Genomic DNA, 21,151 nt, shown 5'->3' with positions numbered 1-21,151 from the left:
TAAAAAATATGGCAGCACGGAAGAGCATGGTACATTCCGGGAACTGGATATGAGTTTTTACGGCTGGATGTGCCAGACAAGATTGGGACTTTATCTAGAGAAGCAGCATTGAGTTGATTTGCTTAAGGTCACTCGTGAAATTGTGGGCAGAACACCGACAGGATCACTCAGACCTGATTCCCAGCTTGGAAGGTGTATGTCTGTGTAGACATGTGATGTATGTTTAACAATCATCATAAATGGGAAACATCTAAGTAAAACACCGGTATCACAACATTTAACATTTGACGCATTAACTGAGTTGTAACATACATCTTCCCGGGGGTAAATATCCCTTGTATAGATCCTTAATTTTCTGTCATTATCATGCACCAAGCCTTTTTGAAGCTATAAAATAAATGTAAATTCCTTAAAAAAAGCAGACTACAAAATAACATGTATGATACTATTTTTCTAAGAAACATATATATATATATATGCATGGAAAATACTAGACATATCTACAGCAAATGTTAGTTGGCTGTTATCTTTGGGTTGTGTGAGTTTGGTTAATTTTTTTTTTCTTAGTGCTTTTCTGTTTTCTAATGTTTCTTCACTGAGCACATAAACTAGAAGAAAATATTAAAGAAAAATGAATTCTTATGTGCACCCCATAAAATGGCAGATCTTTAAAGAATGCTTTGGTAATGGTGTCAATCACTTCTTTTGATTCCAAGAAGTAATAATCCTCATATAGGTGAGCTTGGATCTGCAGAAGGAGCTGGAAATGTCAAGAGAGTGGCTGTTAACCAGGAGAGCCCCAGTCCTTACTACCACCTTCTTCCCTCTCTTTTTCTCTTCCTCACTGTGCCATCCATCCCTGTTAGTCTCCTTCTCAACTAGGGTGACTTTCTAGTAACCCAACACTTGTTTGATGGGCTCACTCCCCAGATAGCCTTATGCCAAGGTGTTTAAATACCCTAGGAGCAGTATGCTGGGAACTGGAAGGTTTCTCATGAATGGGGCCATCTTAGAGAACTAAATTCAGCTTAGAATTCACTGTTTTACAAAATGAGGTCATTTTGCCTCACAGAAATACAAAAAAAACCCTCAGAGACTATCACCAATACTTCTATGCACACAAACCAGAAAGCCTAGAAGAAATGGATAAATTCCTGGAAACATACAGCCTCCCAAGATTAAGCTGGGAAGACATTGAAACCCTGAACATCATAAGTTCTGAAACTGAATCAGTAATAAAAAGCCTGCCAACCATAAAAAGCTCTGGACCAGATGGATTCACAGGCAAATTCTACCAGACATGTAAAGAAGAGCTGGTGCCAATCCTACTGAAACTATTCCAAAAATTTAGGAGGAGGAACTCTTCCCTAATTCATTCTATGAGGCCAATGTTATTCTGATACCAAAACCTAGCAGGGACACAACAAAAAAAGAGAGCATCAATATCCCTGATGAACAGAGATGCAAAAATCATCAACAAAATACTAGCAAACTGAATCCAGCAACACATCAAAAAGCTAATCTACCACAATCGAGTAGGCTTTATTCCTGGGATGCAAGGTTCATTCAACACATGCAAATCAATAAATGTGATTAGAACCAGAAATAAAGCTGCACACCTACAACCATCTGATCTTTGACAAAGTCAGCAAAAACAAGCAATGGGAAAAGGATTCTCTATTCTATAAATGGTGCTAGGGTAACTGGCTAGCCATATGCAGAAGATTGCTACTGGACTCTTTCCTTTCACCATATACAAAAATCAACTTAAGATGGATTAAAGACTTAAGTGTAAAACCTAAAACTATAAAACCCTAGAAGAAAACCTAGGAAATACCACTCTGGACATAGGCACTGACAAGATTTCATGATGAAGATGCCAAAAGCAATTGCAACGAGAACAAAAATTGACAAATGGGACCTAATTAAACAAAAAAGCTTCTGCACAGCAAAACAAACTACCAACAGAGTAAACAGACAAACCTCCAGAATGGGAGAAAATATTCGCAAACTACTCATCCAACAAAGGTCTAATATCCAGAGTCTGTTCTTCCAGAAGGAAACAATAGACACAGGAGGCCTACTGGAGAGTGGAGGGTGGGAGGAGGGTGAGGATCAGAAAATTATCTATCGGGTACTATGGCTGTTACCCAGGTAATGAAATAATCTGTACACCAAACCCCCAGGACAGGCAATTTACCCCTGTAACAAACCTGCACATGTACCCCTGAAGCTAAAATAAATGGGGGAGAGGGGGCAGGAAAAGAAGATGAGGAGAGAGAGAGAAAGAGACAGAGGGCTTATTTAAAGAAATAATTCCTGAATACTTCCCAAATCTGGGAAAAGATATAAACATCCAAGTACAGGAAGATCAAAAGTCTCTAATCTGATTCAACTAAAAGAAGACTATACCAAGATATATAGCAATCAAACTGTAAAAAAAAAAAAAAAACAAAAAACAAAAACAAAGATAAAGAGAGAATCCTGAAAGCAGCAAGAGAAAAAAGATCACCCCTCATAAGGCTATCAGTGGGTTTCTCAGCGGAAACTGCAGACCAGGAGAGAGTGAGATGAACGAACTGAAAACTACAAAACATTGATGAAAGAAATTGAAGAAGACACAAATAAATAAAAGATCAATGAAAAATTAATGAATTAGAAAAATTAATATTGTTAAAATGTCCATACTTTGGTCATTGCTAAATGGCCAAAGAGATCTGTAGAATTAATGCAATCCTTATCAAAAGTCCAGTAATATTTTTACAGAAATAATTTTGAGCAAAAAGAATAAAGCTAGAGGCATCACACTACCTCATCTCAAAATATACTGTAAAGCTTTAGTAATTTAAACAGCATGGTACTGGCATAAAAACAGACATATTGACCAATGGAACAGAATAGAGAACCTGGAAATAACTTCGTATATTTACAGTCAATTGATCTTTGACAAAGTTGCCAAGAAGACACAATGTGGAAAGCACCGTTTCTTCAATAAATGGTGTTGGGAAAAGTGGATATTGACACACAGAAGAAAAAAATTGCACCCTTATCTCATACAGTATATAAAAAACAAATCAGAAAGGATTAGACTGAAGAGCTGAAACTGGTAAAACTACTAGAAGAAAACATGGGGAAAAGCTCTATTACATTGATCTGAGCAACGACTTTTTTGGATATGACCCCCAAACCATAGGCAGAGTAGAATGGTGGTTGCCAGGGGATATGGTGTGTGTATGGAAAATGGGATAACATTGGCCAAAGGATACAAACTCACAGTTAGACAGGATGAACAAGTATTTTACAGCACAGTGACTATAGTTAATAATAACTTTGTGGGCCGGGCGTGGTGGCTCACATCTATAATCCCGGGACTTTAGGAGGCTTAGTTGGGTGAATCACAAGGTCAGGAGTTCAAGACCAGCCTGACCAACATGGTGAAACCCTGTCTCTACGAAAAATACAAAAATTAGCTTGGCGTGGTGGCACGTGCCTGTAACCCCAGCCACTCGGGAGGCTGAGGCAGAAAAATTGCTTGAACCCAGGAGGTGGAGGTTGCAGTGAGCCGAGACTGTGCCACTGCACTCCGGCCTAGGTGACAGAGTGAGACTCCATCTCAATAAATAAATAAATAAATAATAGCATTGTGTAGACTTGAAAATTGCTGAAAGAGTAGATTTTAAATGTTCTTGCCATCAAAAAATGATGAACATGTGAGGTTATGGATACTTTAATTAGCTGAAAGTAATTATTTCACAACTTTTAGATCTACCAGGACATTACATTGTGAACTATAAATATACATAACTTCTATTTGCCACTTATATCTCAATAATCCTAAAAAATAAAATACAGGAGAAAAAAGTTGCACTATGTTTCGAAAGCTTATCCACATTGTTTAATGTAGCTGTCTGTCATCCTTTGTTGGTAATGTGACATTCCATTGTGCAAATATATATAACTTATAAAATATTTTTTAAATGAGGTCATTTTGGAGAAGCTCAGGAGGAAGCAACAAAAAGGGAGGGAGAAATGTCAAATGATATGAGAACTTAAGGGGGAAAAGGGAAGGAAGAGAAAGATGAAGGCTAAACCATTGTGTAGGAAGACATTGTCAATGCTTCAGCAGGGACTTCAGTGGAGGTGCTGAATACAGCTTCTGACGGTAAAGGTCATGATGCCATCACATGCAAATGGAGAGACAGACTCCTCATCTCAGAAACCAAAGAAATCTAGACTCCTAAATCTGTAATAGCAGGAAGAACCCTCACTGTAACAGGCTTGCCTCTGAATTTCCCAGGCCTCATTGCTGCCTTTCATTCTCCTCTTCCCAGTCTGGAAACGTATTTCCACCCTTCTTCCTTTGACTGCTTTATCAGACCTTCAGGGCTCAGCCCAGGGCTTCCTCTCTTATTGCCTATCAAGTTAGACTTAAATTATCTGTTTCTATGGACCTCCTTCATTTAACTCTAAGTTTCTTGAAGGCAAGAGCTGTGCCATATTCATCTTTGTATTCATCTGTGAATAGATGGTATTAAATATTGCTTGAACTGAACTGAACTGAACTGATTGAAGAATTGAGCCTTTCTTGTTCTTAAGGCTTTCACATTTCCTACTTGAAAGCGAGCAATTTTTTTTTTTTTTGAAGTGTTTCTCTCTTGTTGACCAGGCTGGAGTGCAATGGTGTGATAAGCAATCTTTTCATTGATAACTAAGCTTGGTGCATTGACCAATCTCTAGAGCCTCTGGAGACCCAGGCTCCCTCTACAGCCACCAAGGGCATTATCCATCAGCATTATCCTCAATAGCATCCTATATGGACAGGAGGGATTTCCTTGGGGCAGAAGGACTGATGCAGTAATGCTGCTGCTAATGCTCACTCTGGACTGGCTAAAAGAGTTTGTTATTCATGCAATAAAATCTCTGATCTAATCACGTCCCTGGAAAGCTATCTTTTACATTAAAGAAGACTGGAGTCAAGGATTTTAAAGTGCCGGGCACGATGGCTCACACCTGTAATCCCAGCACTTCGGGAGGCTGAGGCGGGTGAATCTCCTGAGGTCAGGAGTCCGAGACCAGCCTGGCCAACATGGCAAAAAATTAGCCGGGTGTGGTGGTGGGTGCCTGTAATCCCAGCTACTGGAGAGGCTGAGGCAGGAGAATCGCTTGAACCCAGGAGGCGGAGGTTGCAGTGAGCCAAGATCCCTCCATAGCACTCCAGCCTGGGCGACAGAGTGAGACTCCATCTCAAAAAATAAAAAATTAAAAAAAAAATTTTTTTAAAGTAATCTTCTCCTAAGGAATGGTGATTTCTGGAGTAAAAACTTTCTCTGAATAGGAGTTTCCCTTGCTCACTCCTGCACCAGCCTTCTCTCCATGACCAAATTCATAAGGCACTCAGCAAGACTCTGTGCTCAGAGCCCAATTGCAACACACAGTACAATTATGCTGACCATGCCAAATACTTTGGCTTTGGAGAATAGATCGATTAACCCCAGCAACGTGGTTGTGTTCCTCAAGCGATCCTAGCCTAAGAAAAGACATGTGAATAGCCTGACCTCAGAGTCACCCTGGCCTGAGCTTGCCCTCAACCTGATCTGAACTTCCTGGCACTTGGGACCAGAATAATAGCAGTCACACCTGAGTTTCCAGTATAAGGTCACAATGCAAAGAAGAGAATCAAAAACACCGGTCCGAGAAGATCTTCCAAATCCCTTCCTAAACGAGGTGGTTAGGTCAGAGATTTATGTTTGAGTTTTTATTCTCTCCTGATTTGTTCGCAATTAACTTGCAAAGCTGTGTTAATAGGCAGCTTCATGAACAGAGACCCCAGAGGTTAGAGACCAATAAGAATTGTACAGTATTGCATCATTTCCTTGGGAAATTCTTCAAATTAAGCCACTAGCTGCATTCTTTTCTGGCTCAATTTAGGGTCACCAAACCATAGAAAAGAATGATTCACCAAACAAACTTTTGCTTTTCCTTTTCTGGTGCTTCATTTAACCGCTTTATGCCTCAGAGTAAAGCTATTATAATGGCATTATCCTTCTAATGAGGAACAGTGCAATGCTTTCCTGATGTTAATACCCAGAATTATGCAGTGTTTAAAAGCCACCGTGACTTTAGGGAATACTCACTAAGTTTTCTATTGCAAATACCCTAGTCATATTGAAAATGAATGAGTGTAATTCTTTTGGTGTTTTTAAAAAACGTACAATTCTTTTAATAAACCATAGTTCCCAAAAGGAATAAGAATGGTTCATTAGCAGTACTAATGAAAATTCCATCTTCAGTAAAACTTAGCAGAATATCATTCCCTGTAACAAAATGTTTTCAGACACTTTGTTTGCCAACTTTATTAATGGAGAACTTTGTGGTCTAGATTAGAAAACTGAAGATAATTGAGAGAAAGAGAAAGAAAGAGAAACCATCCTAGACAAGCAGTTATGTGTATCATTTAAAAAATAATGGCTCAAACAATAGTGTCACAAATCTTCAGAGGTACTGAGAAATTTTTTAAAAAATAAAAAAGTGGCATAAAAAACATTGTTCTTAGTAAAATTCTTTTCCAGGCATTATATTTATTGCTGAGGTGTTCTCTTCATCCACTCGTTCGTGTTTAGCCAAGCAACCTTGAGAAGTTCGAAGTTGTTTGCCTGCTACAGACCATAAACAAAGACGGAAGATTTGAATTTTCAAGTCCCAAGGCTCCAGCTTTGCAATTTCCTTCTAAGACAAATTTTCCTAGAGAAATAGAATTTGTTTTAGTTCCTGGCTCATAGTAGTTGCATCATACATATTAGTTTACTGAATGACCTGATGAATAAGGCTTTTATTAAAGTAGCAGACTAAACAATTTTTCTGTCTGTTTTTAGGAACTTTCCCTGTCTGTGGAAGTGAGTGATGACCACCTGAATGAGAACAGAGGCTATTTATACAGAGCTTGCTATAGCGAGGGAGTGAGCACCGTCACTTGCATTTGGCAGAGGCTCAAAGGCAGGCAAGGGAGTAGGAAAGCTTTATAATTAAAAGAAGAGAAAAGGAGATCCTCAGGTATGGAAAAGCTGGAGGCAAGATAACTAGAAGCAAGGCATTTTGTATGATTGATTTAGGGAGAATACTTGCCTTTCTCTGATTGGCCTTAAGTTGAAAGATGGTAAAAATTAGTGAAGCTGGGCCGGGCGTGGTGGCTCACGCCTGTAATCCCAGCACTTTGGGAGGCCGAGGCGGGCGGATCACGAGGTCAGGAGATCGAGACCATCCTGGCTAACACGGTGAAAACCCGTCTCTACTAAAAAATACAAAAAAAAAATAGCCGGGCGTGGTGGCGGGCGCCTGTAGTCCCAGCTCCTCGGGAGGCTGAGGCAGGAGAATGGTGTGAACCCGGGAGGCAGAGCCTGCAGTGATCCGAGATCGCGCCACTGCACTCCAGCCTGGGCGACAGAGTGAGACTCCGTCTCAAAAAAAAAAAAAAAAAAAATAGGGAAGCTGGCAGTCATTGACCAAGTTCTGATTATTTTAGGCCAATTACTGCAGTGGTTGTTGTCTGATTTCCTGGGTTGCTTGCTGCAGAGGTTGTGGATCACAGAGTTCTGTTGTCATATATGGTCTGGTGTGTATTCAGTCTTTCATCATATATAGCAATTTCTTGAATTGCTTTCTCATCCCAATCCCCCTTGACATTTCAAAATGTAGTGGCACGCAAAGTGACTTGCCAACTTGTTTAAATCCATTCGTTTTTGTTTGTTTGTTTGTTTTGAGAAGGAGTCTCGCTATGTCGCCCAGGCTGGAGTACAGTGGCGCAATAGCTCACTGCAACCTCTGCCTGCCGGGTTCAAGCAATTCTCATGCCTCAGCCTCCTGAGTAACTGGGATTGCAGGTACCTGCCACCATGCCCGGTTCATTTTTGTATTTTTAGTAGAGACAGGGTTTCACGATGTTGACCAGGCTGGTCTTGAACACTTGACCTCAGGTGATCCACCTGCCTCAGCCTCCCAAAGTGCTGGGATTACAGGCGTGAGCCACTGTGCCCAGCCTAAATAGTGATTTTACATGGAGTTTTGTCATTAGGAGGAGGAAGAAACTTGACTTTTTCACTCTAAGGGGATCTTCTATTTGTTTCCAGGAATTTTAGGGACTCACATACATATTAAATTTGGAAAGGTTCTGAGAAGTAATTTTAAAATTGTCTATAGGCAGAACCACATTTAAATCTTCCTAGTGAGGCTGGGTGCAGTGGCTCATGCCTCCAGACCTGGCTAATTTTTGTATTTTTAGTAGAGATGGGGTTTTATCATGTTGACCAGGCTGGTCTTGAACTCCTGACCTCAAGTGATCCACCCACTTCAGCCTCCCAAAGTGCTGGGATTACAGGCGTGAGCCGCCATGTCCAGCCTCAGGTTGAAAGCCTTCTCATAATGTGTGGTGACCCTTGGTTGGCTCCTCCTGTTGAAAGCTGAGCTGATTGGAGGCTCTGTGTATATTTGAGATATTTGAGAGGCTCATTGATTGGTCTGCATTCTTTTTTTCTGACAGATTCTCACTCTGTCGCCCAGGCTGGAGTGGAGTGGCTCGATCTCAGCTCACTGCAACCTCCGCCTCCTGGGTTTAAGTGATTCTCCTGCCTCAGCTTCCTGAGTAGCTGGGACTACAGGCACCCACCACCACACCCCGCTCATTTTTGTATTTTTAGTAGAGATGGGGTTGCACCATATAGGCCAGGCTGGTCTCGAACTCCTGATCTCAGGTGATCCGCCCACCTCAGCCTCCCAAAAGTGCTGGGATTACAGGCCGTGCCTGGCCTGGTCTGCATTCTTGAAGGGCAATAAAATGACCAGCTTGACATTTTTTTTAAGCAGCTTTATTGAGATATAACTCACACACCATACAATTCACCCATTTAAACTGCACAGTTCAATGGCTGTTAGTATATTCACAGAACTGTGAGTCCAAAACCACTGTTAATTTTAGAACATTTTTATTAAAATAAAAAAACCTCATTCCTTAGCCCTCACCTTCCAACCCCTTCCATCCCATGCTCCTCAACCCTAGGCAACAACTAGTCTACTTTTTCTCTCTACAGATTTGCCTTTTCTGGATAAGTCATCTAAATGGAATTTGCAGTATGTGGTCTTTTGTAACTTGCTTCTTTTACTCCGCATAATGTTTTCAAGGTTCACTCATGTCATAGCATGTATCAGTACTTCACTTCTTTATTTTGCTGAATAATATTATGTTACACGGGGGTACCAATTTTATTTTTCCATTTACCAATTCATGGGTATTTGCGTTGTTTCCACTTTCTAGCTATTATGAATAATGTTGTAATGAATATTTGTGTATAGACACGTGTTTTCAGTTGTCTTTGGTGTATACCTAGAAGTGGAATTGTCACATCCTATGGATTACATGTTCAAGTGTTCAAAAAACTCCCAGACTGTTTTCCAAAGTGGATGCACCATTTTACAGTCCCAGCAGCAGTGTATGGGGGGTCTGATTTCTCCACATCCTTTGCAGCACTTGTTATGATGGTAACAGCTGTGTCTTTTTGATCAGAGCCATCCTTGTGGGTGTGAAGTCTACCTCACTGTGGTTTTTATTTGCATTTTTCTGATGGCTTAGCCTTTCGTTGTAAGCCTTCCAACTATGAGTATCTACTGATCTTTCTGAGGCAATTCCATTTTTCTCTCTGAAGGGTACTCCAGCTATGGCTAGCAGGAAGAAGGAGGTGGGTGTGAGGGAGTTATCTCTGTTCAATACGCAGATTTTCCCTTAGTTTCCTGTACTATAATGCACCACCATCTTCCTCTGAGTCTAGTAGTTCCAAATCTAAAACTTCTCTTATTCTCCAATAAATCAAATTCTTGCCTTTTGGAGGAGTGAGGGAAGATGGTCACCGGTCTGAATATGTGGGAGCCTGGGCATCTAAATTCCTTTTTTTTTTTTTTTTTTTTTGAGATGGAGTCTTGCTCTGTCACCCAGGCTGGAGTGCAGTGGCACAATCTCAGCTCACTGCAACCTCTGCCTCCCAGGTTCATGCGATTCTCCTGCCTCAGCCTCCTGAGTAGCTGGGATTACAGACGGGCACCACCATGCCTGGCTAATTTTTGTAGTTTTAATAGAGATGGGTTTCACCATGTTGGTAAGGCTGGTCTCAAACTCCTGACCTCAAGCAATCCACCTGCCTTGGGCTCCCAAAGTGTTGGGATTACAGGTGTGAGCCACCGCGCCTAGCCACTCTTCTTTTTATTAAGGATGGAGGAACAAGTTTCTCTTTGTTCTAATATTTTTGGAGTTTTTCCAAGAGAAAAAAAGAATAGAGATACAGCTTTATTCTGCTCTTTTGAACCCAAGCTTCTCCAAATTATTATGGTAGCATTTCTTATTAAATATTTGCTTCTGTCTTATTCTTAAATTGCTTTGTTCATCTTCATTAGTAATTGGTAAAGGCCCATCCCTTTTAAATTTTTGACTCATTGTCTCCTACTCCCTTCGAGCTTGGCTTTGTTTATTCATGTGGTAATTTGCAAGTTGAAATGATATCCAACTTGGGAAAATTTTGCAGGATTTTGAAAAAGCATATTTGGAAAAGTTTCTTCAACTGCCGCCCAATTTATTTATCAAAGGCAGAAGATGCTTTAATCACAAATATTTAATCTCAGTTGATAAAATTGTCTTGGGAAGAAATTAATTTAATCTAAAGAAAATTTAAATAGAAAGCAAGATTTAAATGATTCATTATCATTACCGTTCTTGTGAGTGTAAAATAGAAGAAAATAATAAAGGAATTTAGGGTTATACAACATGAGGAATAGGAAAATGACAGCCCTAGTGAGTGTCACTTCCCAAAAATGAAAGACTGGCACACAGGTCTTTGTTTTGGAAGGTTGTGGCAGTTTTCCATCCTAAATGAGATTGGTCACTGGACACAGTCCACATGTAATTATGAAGAATCTTCTGGCTTCTCCACTTACCAGAATTCTATTCAGGTCATATCTCAGAAATGGAATACAAATGACTTCCTAAAATTCTAATAGCATTTCTTCAAATTCCAATTAAGTTTCCAAGTTTATGTTCTCTACCTACATAAGGATAATCTGACTGAAGGGCCCTGGCCAAAGCCTTCTGTGAACAGACAATGGTCATTCTCTTGGCAGGGGGTGGGGTGAAGAGGTTGTTTCATGTAAGGAGATTTTAGTATAATCCTGAGGATTTCCATATGGGATCCTACGGTTCTGTCAATACCACAAGTTCTTCAAAAGCAGAAAAGCAAATTTGGTTAAACTTAGAAACGTATCTCTAGAAAAGATTACTAATTTCTCCTTACCCCCAGCCCCTTCTCTCTAAAAGAAAGATGGATTGTTCTGGAAATGTCAGTAGCTTTCTGCCATCAGGGAAAAGTCCTCTGATAATTGTGTGCTGACGTTGTCTGGGAGCTCTTCTGGAGCTTACTTTACATGCTTCTCAAACATGGGGATGGGGGTTGATGGGATCTAAGGGCACTTCCAGTTTGGATGTCCCGTCATCCAGAAAACCTCTCTCATACTTCCGGAAATGAAATGAAGGAGAGAAGGAAGCTACAGGGTATTTTAAATATATACCTTTGCATTAAAAAGAAACCCAAAAAACTCCGAAACAAAAAACCAACCCGTTTAGTTATAACATACCACCAGGGTGCGGATATGCATTTCTTCAAGGCCCTATTTCCATCAAAACTGTCTCCATTGTTAAAGGCATTCAAATATAGGATAAGTACACTGTACAACAGACTAGCCCATGACTTGTGCCTTATTTTATCTGAATCTCACTCAGCCTCTCTCTTTTCTCTTTCACTTAGTCTTTCTCTATCTCTCTCTGTCTCTCTCTCACACACATATACACCACTCTGTGCCCAGTGTTTTTTGTTTTGTTTTGTTTAATTTAGAAAAGGAGCCAAGTAGAGAAAAAGCAGCATAGATTAATCGAAGAAACAATGAACTAATGTTCAGCCCGGCTCCAGCCAGCTGTGGTGTCCTAAACCAAGTTACCTCAGTTTCTTCTTCCTCTGTGCTCTCCTTTGCAAAGTGGGAGACCATAACTAATGAGTTTATCTTATTGTTGCTGTGGACCTGCAGTGAGTTAAATCTGTCTTTGAACACTGTATGAGAGGCTATACCAGTCTCCGGATAGACCAGTTTACACGGGAGGCAGTTATTAGTCCTATACTGATTTAGTACTCCATTATACCACACTCCAGGAATCTTAGGGTGGCTCTTCCATTAAAAAGCATTAATTCAGTGCCTAACTACCCATCATGGAGATGGTCAACTGTCCACATTTTAAAGGGAATTGGTTTCAACCTGTAGCTTTTATTCTGTTAAGAATTATCTATGAGAAAGAGATCAGTCTTGGTATCACCAAAACTGGGTAGAACGAATTCTTGATGTAGACTAAAGGGTGCTAATACCATTTCAGTATTCAGCAGGGACTGAGGTTTCAACAGCTTAGAACTGTGGTCTCAGAGGTCACGTAGTTCAACCTTATGTCCTGGGTATCTACCACCCTCTGACACAGAATCCTTGCTGGCTTCATTCAGCACCTTCCTGATTTAAAAAAAAAAAAAAAAAATTTCCACTACCTTGAGGCAGCTCTTTGGAATTTTGGACAGTTTCTGACAACTCATGTTAAGGAAAAACTTCCTGTGTTTGTCCATTGGTTGAATTTTCATCCATTGACTGTACTTGCCCACTGGGTACACAGAATAAGCCTGTTTGATGACTGCAGCTCCCTGGAGACTTCTGTTTTTCCAATGAAATGGCCCTAGATTGTACAGTTGTTTCCTGATTGCTGTGGTTACTCTCTTCTTTCCACATGCTGGTTTGTTCAGATTCCTTTAAAAGTGTGCTGCTAAGCAATGCCCCCTAGGCTCTCATGGACGTCTGACCAATATGTCCACTTTCAACATACTTGACTCTGTTCCTCTTCTTGAGCCTAAGCTGGCATAAGCTTTTTTGACAGCATTAAATCCTTTCCTTTTAGTGATTGCCTTGGCACAGGCAGCATGCTGCTACCCTGCTGGAGTGAAAGCAAAAGATGCAGCGGAGTCTGGCAGGACCTGGACACCTTCATAGATTTATAAGCTGGGGCCTGGATGGAGGAGAAGACAAAGACAGAGATGTGAAGCTGCAAAGGTGGCTTGGGCAGGATGGTTGGGAAGGGAAGGGTTGGAACTTAGAGACAGTATCTTTGACATTGACTCTCTGACATTTCAATAAAAGAATGGGAAATCTGAGCCTTTCCCCGTGGTCTTTGACTCCGAAGCCTTTTAAGCTCTTCAAAAGGCAAGTTAACTTGGAGCTGGAAAGTGAACAGCTTTACCTGCTAGTATTTTGTTGAAGTAACTTCTTCTATTCATCTATCTAACTATCGATAGACAGACAGATAGGATAGATAGATAGATAGATAGATAGATAGATATAGTGTGTGTGTATATATATATATATTTAATGAGGAAGTTGGAAAATTAGATCCAATATTGTGTCCTATTCAATGGCAGCTGCTCACTGCACAAAGTAAGGAAAACTTTGAGGAAATAAAAGTTGCTTAGAAAAATCCAGATGTCAGGGCTGGGTGCAGTGGCTCACACCTGTAATCCCAGCACTTTGGGAGGCTGAGGCGGGTGGATCACGAGGTCAGGAGATCGAGACCATCCTGGCCAACATGGTGAAACCCCGTCACTACTAAAATACAAAAAATTAGCTGGGCGTGGTGGCACATGCCTGTAGTCCCAACAACCCAGGAGGCTGAGGCAGGAGAATAGCTTGAACCCGGGAGGCAGAGGTTGCAGTGAGCCGAGATCGTACCACTGCACTCCAGCCTGGCAACAGAGCAAGACTCTGTCTAAAAAAAAAAAAAAAAGAAAGAAAAGAAAAATCCAGATGTCATTGCTTTGTATGTTGTGATGATGTGGTAGCCAGCTCCAAGAAGATGGCCTCCAGTGAGTCTTACTTTCTGGTATTCATATCCTTGAGGCCGATCTAAGTAACTCATCGGATATTATGGAGTATGCTATGGTCTGAATGTTTGTGTCCTTCTTAAATTAATATGTTGAAATCTTCACCTTCAAAGTGATCGTATTAAGAGATGAGGCTTTTGGGAGGTGATTAGGTCTTGAGAGTGGAGCTCTTGTAAATGGGATTAGAGCCTTTATAAACGATGCCAGATAGAGCTTGGTAGTCCCTCGCACCATGGGAAGATGTAGCAAGAAGGCTCCATTCATGAGGAATGTTTTTTTTTTAAAGACAGAGTCTTGCTCTGTCGCCCAGGCTGGAGTGCAGTGGCGCGATCTCGGCTCACTGCAACCTCCGCCTCCCGGATTCAAGCAATTCTCTGTCTCAGCCCTCCTGAATAGCTGATTACAGGTGCCTGCCACCATGCCTGGCTAATTTTTATATTTTTAGTAGAGACGGGGTTTCACAATCTTGGCCAGGCTGGTCTTGAACTCCTGACCTCGTGATCCACCTGCCTTGGCCTCCCAAAGTGCTGGATATTACAGGCATGAGCCACCGCGCCTGGCCATTTTTTTTTTTTTAATTTTTATTCTCATGACTGTTAGATCACATCTGATGGTGTTTTGATCTTGGACTACTTAGCCTCTAGAGCTGTAATACATTCCTGTTGTTTATAAATCACCCAGTCTAAGGTATTTTGTTATAGCAGCCCAAACAGACTATGACAGAGTGTCACTTTTGAGACTAAGTGATGAAAGGCATTGTGGCTTCTTCTGTCTCGCCATCTTGAATCACTTGCTCTGTTGGACGTCAGCCACTACGTCATGAAGACACTCAAGCAGCCCTATAGAAAGGTCTTCATGGTGAGAAATTGAAGCCTCCGCCCAATAGCCAGCATCAACTTACTAGCTATGTGAATGATCCATGCTGAAAGAGCCTCCCGTAGTCCCCCTGAAGCCTTCAGATGACTGCAGCCCTGGTAGGCTTCTTGACTGCAACATCATAATGCCCTGAGCCAAAACCACCCAACTATGCCGCTCCTGAATTCCTGACACACAGAAACTGAGATAATATTTATCACTGTTTAACTTACTAAGCTAATAAGTTTTAAACCCTTAAGCTTTGAGGAACTTTTTTTTATCCAGCAATAAGTAACTAATAAAGATGGGTAGAAAGGAGGAATGAAGAGTAAAGGGCCTTTATTCATTGTTCATATATGTTCATTTGCTAGGCACTTGCTGCCGGCACCTTAGGCTAAGGGGTAGAACAAGTGCTGGGTTCACTGCTGCTTTTGTACACTGCTGACAACCAAATAGGGCTGTCACACAGAATGACAAGAAAAAAGGACATGTCCTCTTTCCTCCCCTTCCTCCTTTTTGCTTTAAGGGGAAGGCTAGGATGACATTGAGAACTCACACAAATTTTGTTTTTGACTCCTCAGTGTTCCCTGGGAAAAGGTGCATTGGCCTTTGTGTACTTGCTACAAGGCTGTGTATCCTTGAGAGCAGGACTTGGATCTTATTTATTTCTATCCCCGTTTCCTAGCAAGTGAACATATATGAACAATAAATGTTATCAAGGGAGAGGGCAAATTTCCCTCCCTGTTTCTTCTGAATTCTGAAGAGATTCCATTGTTAGAATGGTTTCTTACTGCAACCATCCCATTCACAGTCCATCAGCGAAGTCTTGAGAGTATGATGCCTGTCATGAGCCACTTTCACTACTAAATAAATTCCGTCCCTCTGTTAAGTTCCTGGCTTTTAGGACACCCCTGCCTTCAGGACCGTTTGACCCTTCTATCCCATTTTCTCTATGCAATGTTGCTTTAACTGTTGTTCAAGATCCCAGGATGCTTGATCCGGGAAAGCACAGAGGTCTGCTGCCAACATACCAACATACCTCTCTGTCAAGTTGTCCAAAATCACAATAGAAAGAGCCCTGGACTAGAGCTAGGAGACCTGAGTTCTCGGCTGCTCTGTTACTGATTAGCGTCTATGTCCTTGGACAAGCTGCTTCCCTTTTTCCGGACCTCGGTTCCTTGTCCTAGATAGGTTCTAAAGTCGGCGGGTCCTTACAGTCAGGATTCTAAGGTGCAATCCAAAAGTAAAACCAGTGATCAGTATACCTCTGAGTAGCTGTTAAGGTTACAATACGAGGTTCCTCGGCCTTCCCTTTGGTAGCCAATGGATACGGCCTCAGTCAGAGGCCGTCAGGTTTACTGGGAAGAGCCTTCCGGTTTTGAAAGACAGGATCTCCGGGTTTCCAGTTCTGTCACTCACTCGGGGTAACTTTGGGCAAATTCTCTCTGGACCTCCTAATAGGGAGGTCCTTGTCACCCAGAGGAAGTTCGAAGACGTGGGCAGTGACTTGGAAAGCTTCCCGAGATTCCCCTTCTATAACCTGGGTGGCTCTGACCGGGAGCGGGGTCCCAGCCGGCCGGTAGTTCCGCCCGGAGGTGCGCACGAAACAAACCTGCAGCGCTGGCCGAGGGCGGCTCAGCTTCGGAGGGCGCGACTCCAGGTGAGTTCTTAAAGGGACCGTCAGAGTTTGGGTAACACCTGCGATGCTGACCGGGCGGGGACGCAGGCTTGAGGGAAATGAATGAATGAATGAATGAGCGAATGAATGAACAAACCTTCTCTGCCCACCCTTAAGTATACCATACTCGGAATTAATCAGTTAGGCTTAAAAATCTTGTACTATAACCCTCAAACTCTTGCCAAGTTAACCAGTGTCTCTATTTCATATGTCCTTCTTTAATGAAACCCCTCCCCCCAAGCCTATTACTAAGGGACGAAGAGTAACTTAACAATCAGCCTGGAGTGGAAGGCAATGCAGAGTTGGCACCCCTCCCCGAACTCCTCCCTCTCCCTCTCCCAGGCCCCGCCCTCCCCGCCCCCTGGGAGGTGCAGTTGGCTCCTCCTTAAGGCGGCTTTTCCCCGGTGGGGATCTACCCCCGGGGTCGCCAGGCGCTGTCTCTGCCGCGGAGTTGGAAACGGCACTGCTGAGTGAGGTTAAGGGGTGTCTCGGTATGTGCGCCTTGGATCTGGTGTAGGCGAGGTCACGCCTCTCTTCAGACAGCCCGAGCCTTCCCGGCCTGGCGCGTTTAGTTCGGAACCGCGGGACACGCCGGTGGGCTAGGGCAAGGTAAAGGCGGGCCCCTCCAGGGCCACCCCGGGCCACCTGTGGAGTCCGAGTGTTAACTCCTTCGTTCTCAGAGCCACTTCAGCGGCCGCCCTTTTACGCGAAGAGGTTCCCTTAGGATGCTCCCCGGGTACCCCTTCCGTTCCCCTGCCCTCCCCCGACCCGCCTCCCCCTTCCAACCCGAAGGTAGCAGCGCGGGGAGCCCGGGGCTCGGCGCGAGCCGCCTCCTCACTTCCCATTGGCTGAGAGCGCCGGGAAAGCGGTCACGTGGGAGCGCGGCAGGCCAGCTCGGGGGCCGCCATCTTGGCGGAAAGTTTCGGGGGAGAGCGGTTGGGGGCGCGGAAGGAGGCGAGGTTCCGGGGGTGGGGCGTGCAGGCGGCAACTGGGCGAGCGGGCCGGGGGGCCGCGGCGAGCGGGGAGGCGGCGCGGCCGAGAAGGAGGACGAGGCCGCGGGGGTGCGGCGGCCCAGGAGAGCTCCTCCCCCGTCCCTTCACCCCCTCCGCTCGGCTCCGCGGGCCCCGGGCGGGGCGGGGGTACGTGGAGCGGGGCCGGGCTGGGGAGCTGCTCCGAGTCTGGCCGGGGCGCACCCCAGTTCCGAGCGCACGCCGCTCACCGCAACTTTGTGGCGGCGCCGCAGGTGTGGGGGCCCGCGGAGGTGTGCATGCGGGGCGCGAGGGCGTCGCGGAGAGCGGCCGCTGCCCTGTCCGGCCCCCGCTGGAGCAGCCCGGAGGCAGCGAGCAAGGAGAAAGGCAAGCGAGAGGAGGGGGCCCGAGCAGGGCGGGCGGCCAGTCCCGCTGGTCCCCTCTCAGCGCTCTGCGGCCGCTGCTGGCTCAGGGGCCAAGGGTCGGAGCGCTTCACCCGCCCGTACCCAGTAGCAGGTGGGGAGTGTGGATACTTGTGCGGGGGAAGAGGCGGCCTCAGGTCTAGGCTCTTTGGGGAGGGGACGCTTTCGAGGAGAGTTTGGAAGCCGACTTCTGTCTGTTCTTAATTTGGAGGGGTACCCACTCCAAGGAAAAGCTTTCCACATTGACAGACAACTGCTGCGTTTTGAGACTCTTTCTTTGACTTGGTAAAACTTTGGAACGTGGGGTTTTCAAATAGGCTGCGAGGGTTTTCTATTTCGATAGGGGGAAATGCTAGTTTAACATGATTCTATCCTTTTTCCTTTCCGTTGTGTGTTTTAAAGGTGTGTGCCCTCTTCCTGATTCTGGAGAAAAATGCCGGTCCGGAAGCAAGGTGAGAGTTTATTCCGTAACTCTGTTGTCGATGTCACTTGCTTTTCCGTGTGTCAGTTTTTTGATTGCCGTTTTAGAATCGTTTGTGTAACTTTGATGAGACAGCACGGTCCTAGCTTTATTGCTTAGGGAATCTAAGCCTCATATCATTTCAGAAGATGGAAACACGAAAATGTTTGTTAAACTTTCTTAACATTTCTCTAGTGATTAAGAGAGGCAGTTAGCCACCCCCAACAGATGTCCTTAATAACCCTGAATTGGTGTTTTAGTATTTCACTCTATCATTCTTACTAAGCACTATTCTGTGAGCAACTGTAGGATACTAAGAATTTGTATTTTGAAATGTTAAAAATTTGGATTATGATGACAAATTGTAGATAATCTGCTTTTGCATATCAGGTAATCTGAAACTGTTGCTAATACTTTGATCTTTTACTTTGGCAAACTACCAGTACACATTTATTCCAAACTGCTCACTCTCCTCCGTTTTCTAATGTGATATATGTTTAAATTTTTCTTGTATTTCTTTAATTTTTTTTTTTATTTTTTGGTCATTCTAAGGAATATGTGTACATGAACATAGTGACATCAATTGACCTGAAGGATTTGCGGAACTATTTAGATGTCATGCAGAATTACTTGCACTAGTATGTGATACTTTTTTTGTAAATAGAGAGTTTTAATCAGGCTCTGCTTTTTCTTCTCAGATACCCAGAGAGCATTGCACCTTTTGGAAGAATATCGTTCAAAACTAAGCCAAACTGAAGACAGACAGCTCAGAAGTTCCATAGAACGGGTTATTAACATATTTCAGAGCAACCTCTTTCAGGCTTTAATAGGTGGGAATTAAAACTTCGTAACTATTATGCCAGCTAGGCTTTATGCTCCTCTCAATTCATTTATTTTAAACTTAAGAAAATGATGTACTTAATTCTCTGAGGCATTCGGTAACTTGAACATCTTCAGTGAGTTGTGTGTTTTTCATAGGCCAGTGTCCTTTCTTAAAATAACTAGTAACCAAAAAACTTTCAGGATTATTTCAGTGGCTTTTGAGAACATTGTTTCACATCTTAATAGCATTAACTATTAAAAGATGTTGCACAGATGTTTAAGGACCTAAAAGGTATGACTGAGTTACTGTGAGCTTGTTTCTGTATTTGACTGGCGTGTCTCTGAAGTCATTGAAAGCGTGTGAAGGGTTCTGCTGTGTTGAAGAACATTCATTCCCTTAATGTAGATTTCTGTTTGAGCTTGGCATTCATGGAGTCAGAATTTTAGACCTGGAAAATGATCTTAGAGATGATCTTGTCTAGTAACCGTATTTTACAGGCAAGAAAATGGAAAGTTTTATTCTTAATTGTAACTTAATTTGAAGTGGTGCATTGTTTGAAAGAACTGAAAAAATAAGAGTCCTGAGTTCTTTTGCCACTAATTGAATGATATATCCCAAGTCATTTAATCTTTTCTATGCCACCATATTAGCTGTAGAATGTAGCTGTTGAAATGGCAGAATGGGTTTAAAGCCTTTTTTAAGTAGATAAATCATTTTTAAAAGCATCATCTCATATTTTGTGTATAATCTCCTATGTGTAAAACAAGGTGACTTGTCTGGCTCTTTTGTCCAGGTACCTCAAAAAGTTTGCGAACCACCGAACTAGAAAGTTTGTCTCTTCCAATTCTAAGAATGAAGTTTTTTTTTTTTTTTTTAGTTATCAACTATATAACATTTTAACATAAGAAGACATATACTTAATTATATTACATTTATTTCTTCAGTAACTTCCAGTCAGATATGGCCTTACATCTATCTGTTGATAGAATAATTGTTGGTGTGATTTGAAGACTACTTTCAAGTCAGTGTGTCCTGTCAGTTACATTATTGATAAATGGATGCTCTCTACGGTTTTAGAATGAAAGATTTTTGTAAAGACCACTTGATGCACCTGAACAATTTTGAAAAATGTAACATTTTAATAGACTTTTAAAACATAAGGATACATAGCACAGTGTAATGAACTGCCTTTTAACTGTTACCCAGCTCCAGAAATTCACATTTTGCCATTTTTGTTTACATTGATGGACATTTTTTACACATTTGAATTTCTGAGGTTTAAGGTCCGAATGGATGATCAAATTGGATTCTTCTGGAAAAACAGCAAAAAGCATTTTTTAGTTATTTGTTTTCTAAATCAACATTGAGCCTAGTAATTTGGTGCAGTTACTGTTGCAAGAAAAGTATGTTTTTTCGCAACAGTATAGAGATATATATATACATATATGTATAGATAGGCAGATAGATAGACTGCAGACTTTTCTTTGTGTGACGGCTGTAACTTAAGAAAATTAAATCGTTAGTGAAATAACAGAATCTACATTTATATTTCTGTCTAGATTGGGGATGGGTTTGCTGTGTTCAGAGACATTTTTGACCTATTCTGCCTTGCCTGTTTTGAATGTGTCTATTCTTACGTACAATTGAACTTTGATAGAGTTAGCTTTCTTCTCTCTTTTTTTTTTTTTTTTTTTTTTTGAGGCAGAGTCTCACTCTGTCACCCAGGCTGGAGTGCAGTGGTGAGATCTCCGCTCACTGCAAGCTCCGCCTGCCAGGTTCACGCCATTCTCCTGCCTCAGCCTCCTGAGTAGCTGGGACCAAAGGTGCCCACCACCACGTCCGGCTAATTTTTTTTTTTTGTATTGTATTTTTAGTAAAGACGGGGTTTCACTGTGTTAGCCAGGATGGTCTCGATCTCCTGACCTCGTGATCCACCCACCTCGGCCTCCCAAAA

The 21,151-nt window shown here is 42.6% G+C and overlaps 1 protein-coding gene across 46 annotated transcripts in view; it reads left to right on the top strand.

The window, feature by feature from the left end:
- Window positions 1-16,905: 16,905 nt before the first annotated feature.
- DLG1 (discs large MAGUK scaffold protein 1) overlaps window positions 16,906-21,151 on the top strand; it is a 262,007-nt gene continuing 257,761 nt past the window's right edge. For 15 of the 46 annotated variants that reach the window (XM_063806517.1, XM_063806493.1, XM_063806524.1 and 12 more), the window contains exons 1-3: window positions 17,644-17,879; window positions 18,317-18,366; window positions 19,073-19,204. In XM_063806517.1, coding sequence (XP_063662587.1) covers window positions 18,348-18,366; window positions 19,073-19,204 — 151 coding nt within the window. In that variant the 5' untranslated portion in view covers window positions 17,644-17,879; window positions 18,317-18,347. Of the gene's footprint in view, window positions 17,134-17,415; window positions 18,009-18,132; window positions 18,200-18,316; window positions 18,367-19,072; window positions 19,205-21,151 lie in introns of those variants that run through there. The other 31 variants (XM_063806518.1, XM_063806522.1, XM_063806509.1 and 28 more) reach the window with 11 other exon arrangements.

The sequence above is a fragment of the Pan troglodytes genome, chromosome 2 (assembly GCF_028858775.2).
Source record: "Pan troglodytes isolate AG18354 chromosome 2, NHGRI_mPanTro3-v2.0_pri, whole genome shotgun sequence".
In the NCBI taxonomy this organism is placed as follows: domain Eukaryota; kingdom Metazoa; phylum Chordata; class Mammalia; order Primates; family Hominidae; genus Pan; species Pan troglodytes.
This window is presented reverse-complemented; position numbering and strand designations above follow the sequence as displayed.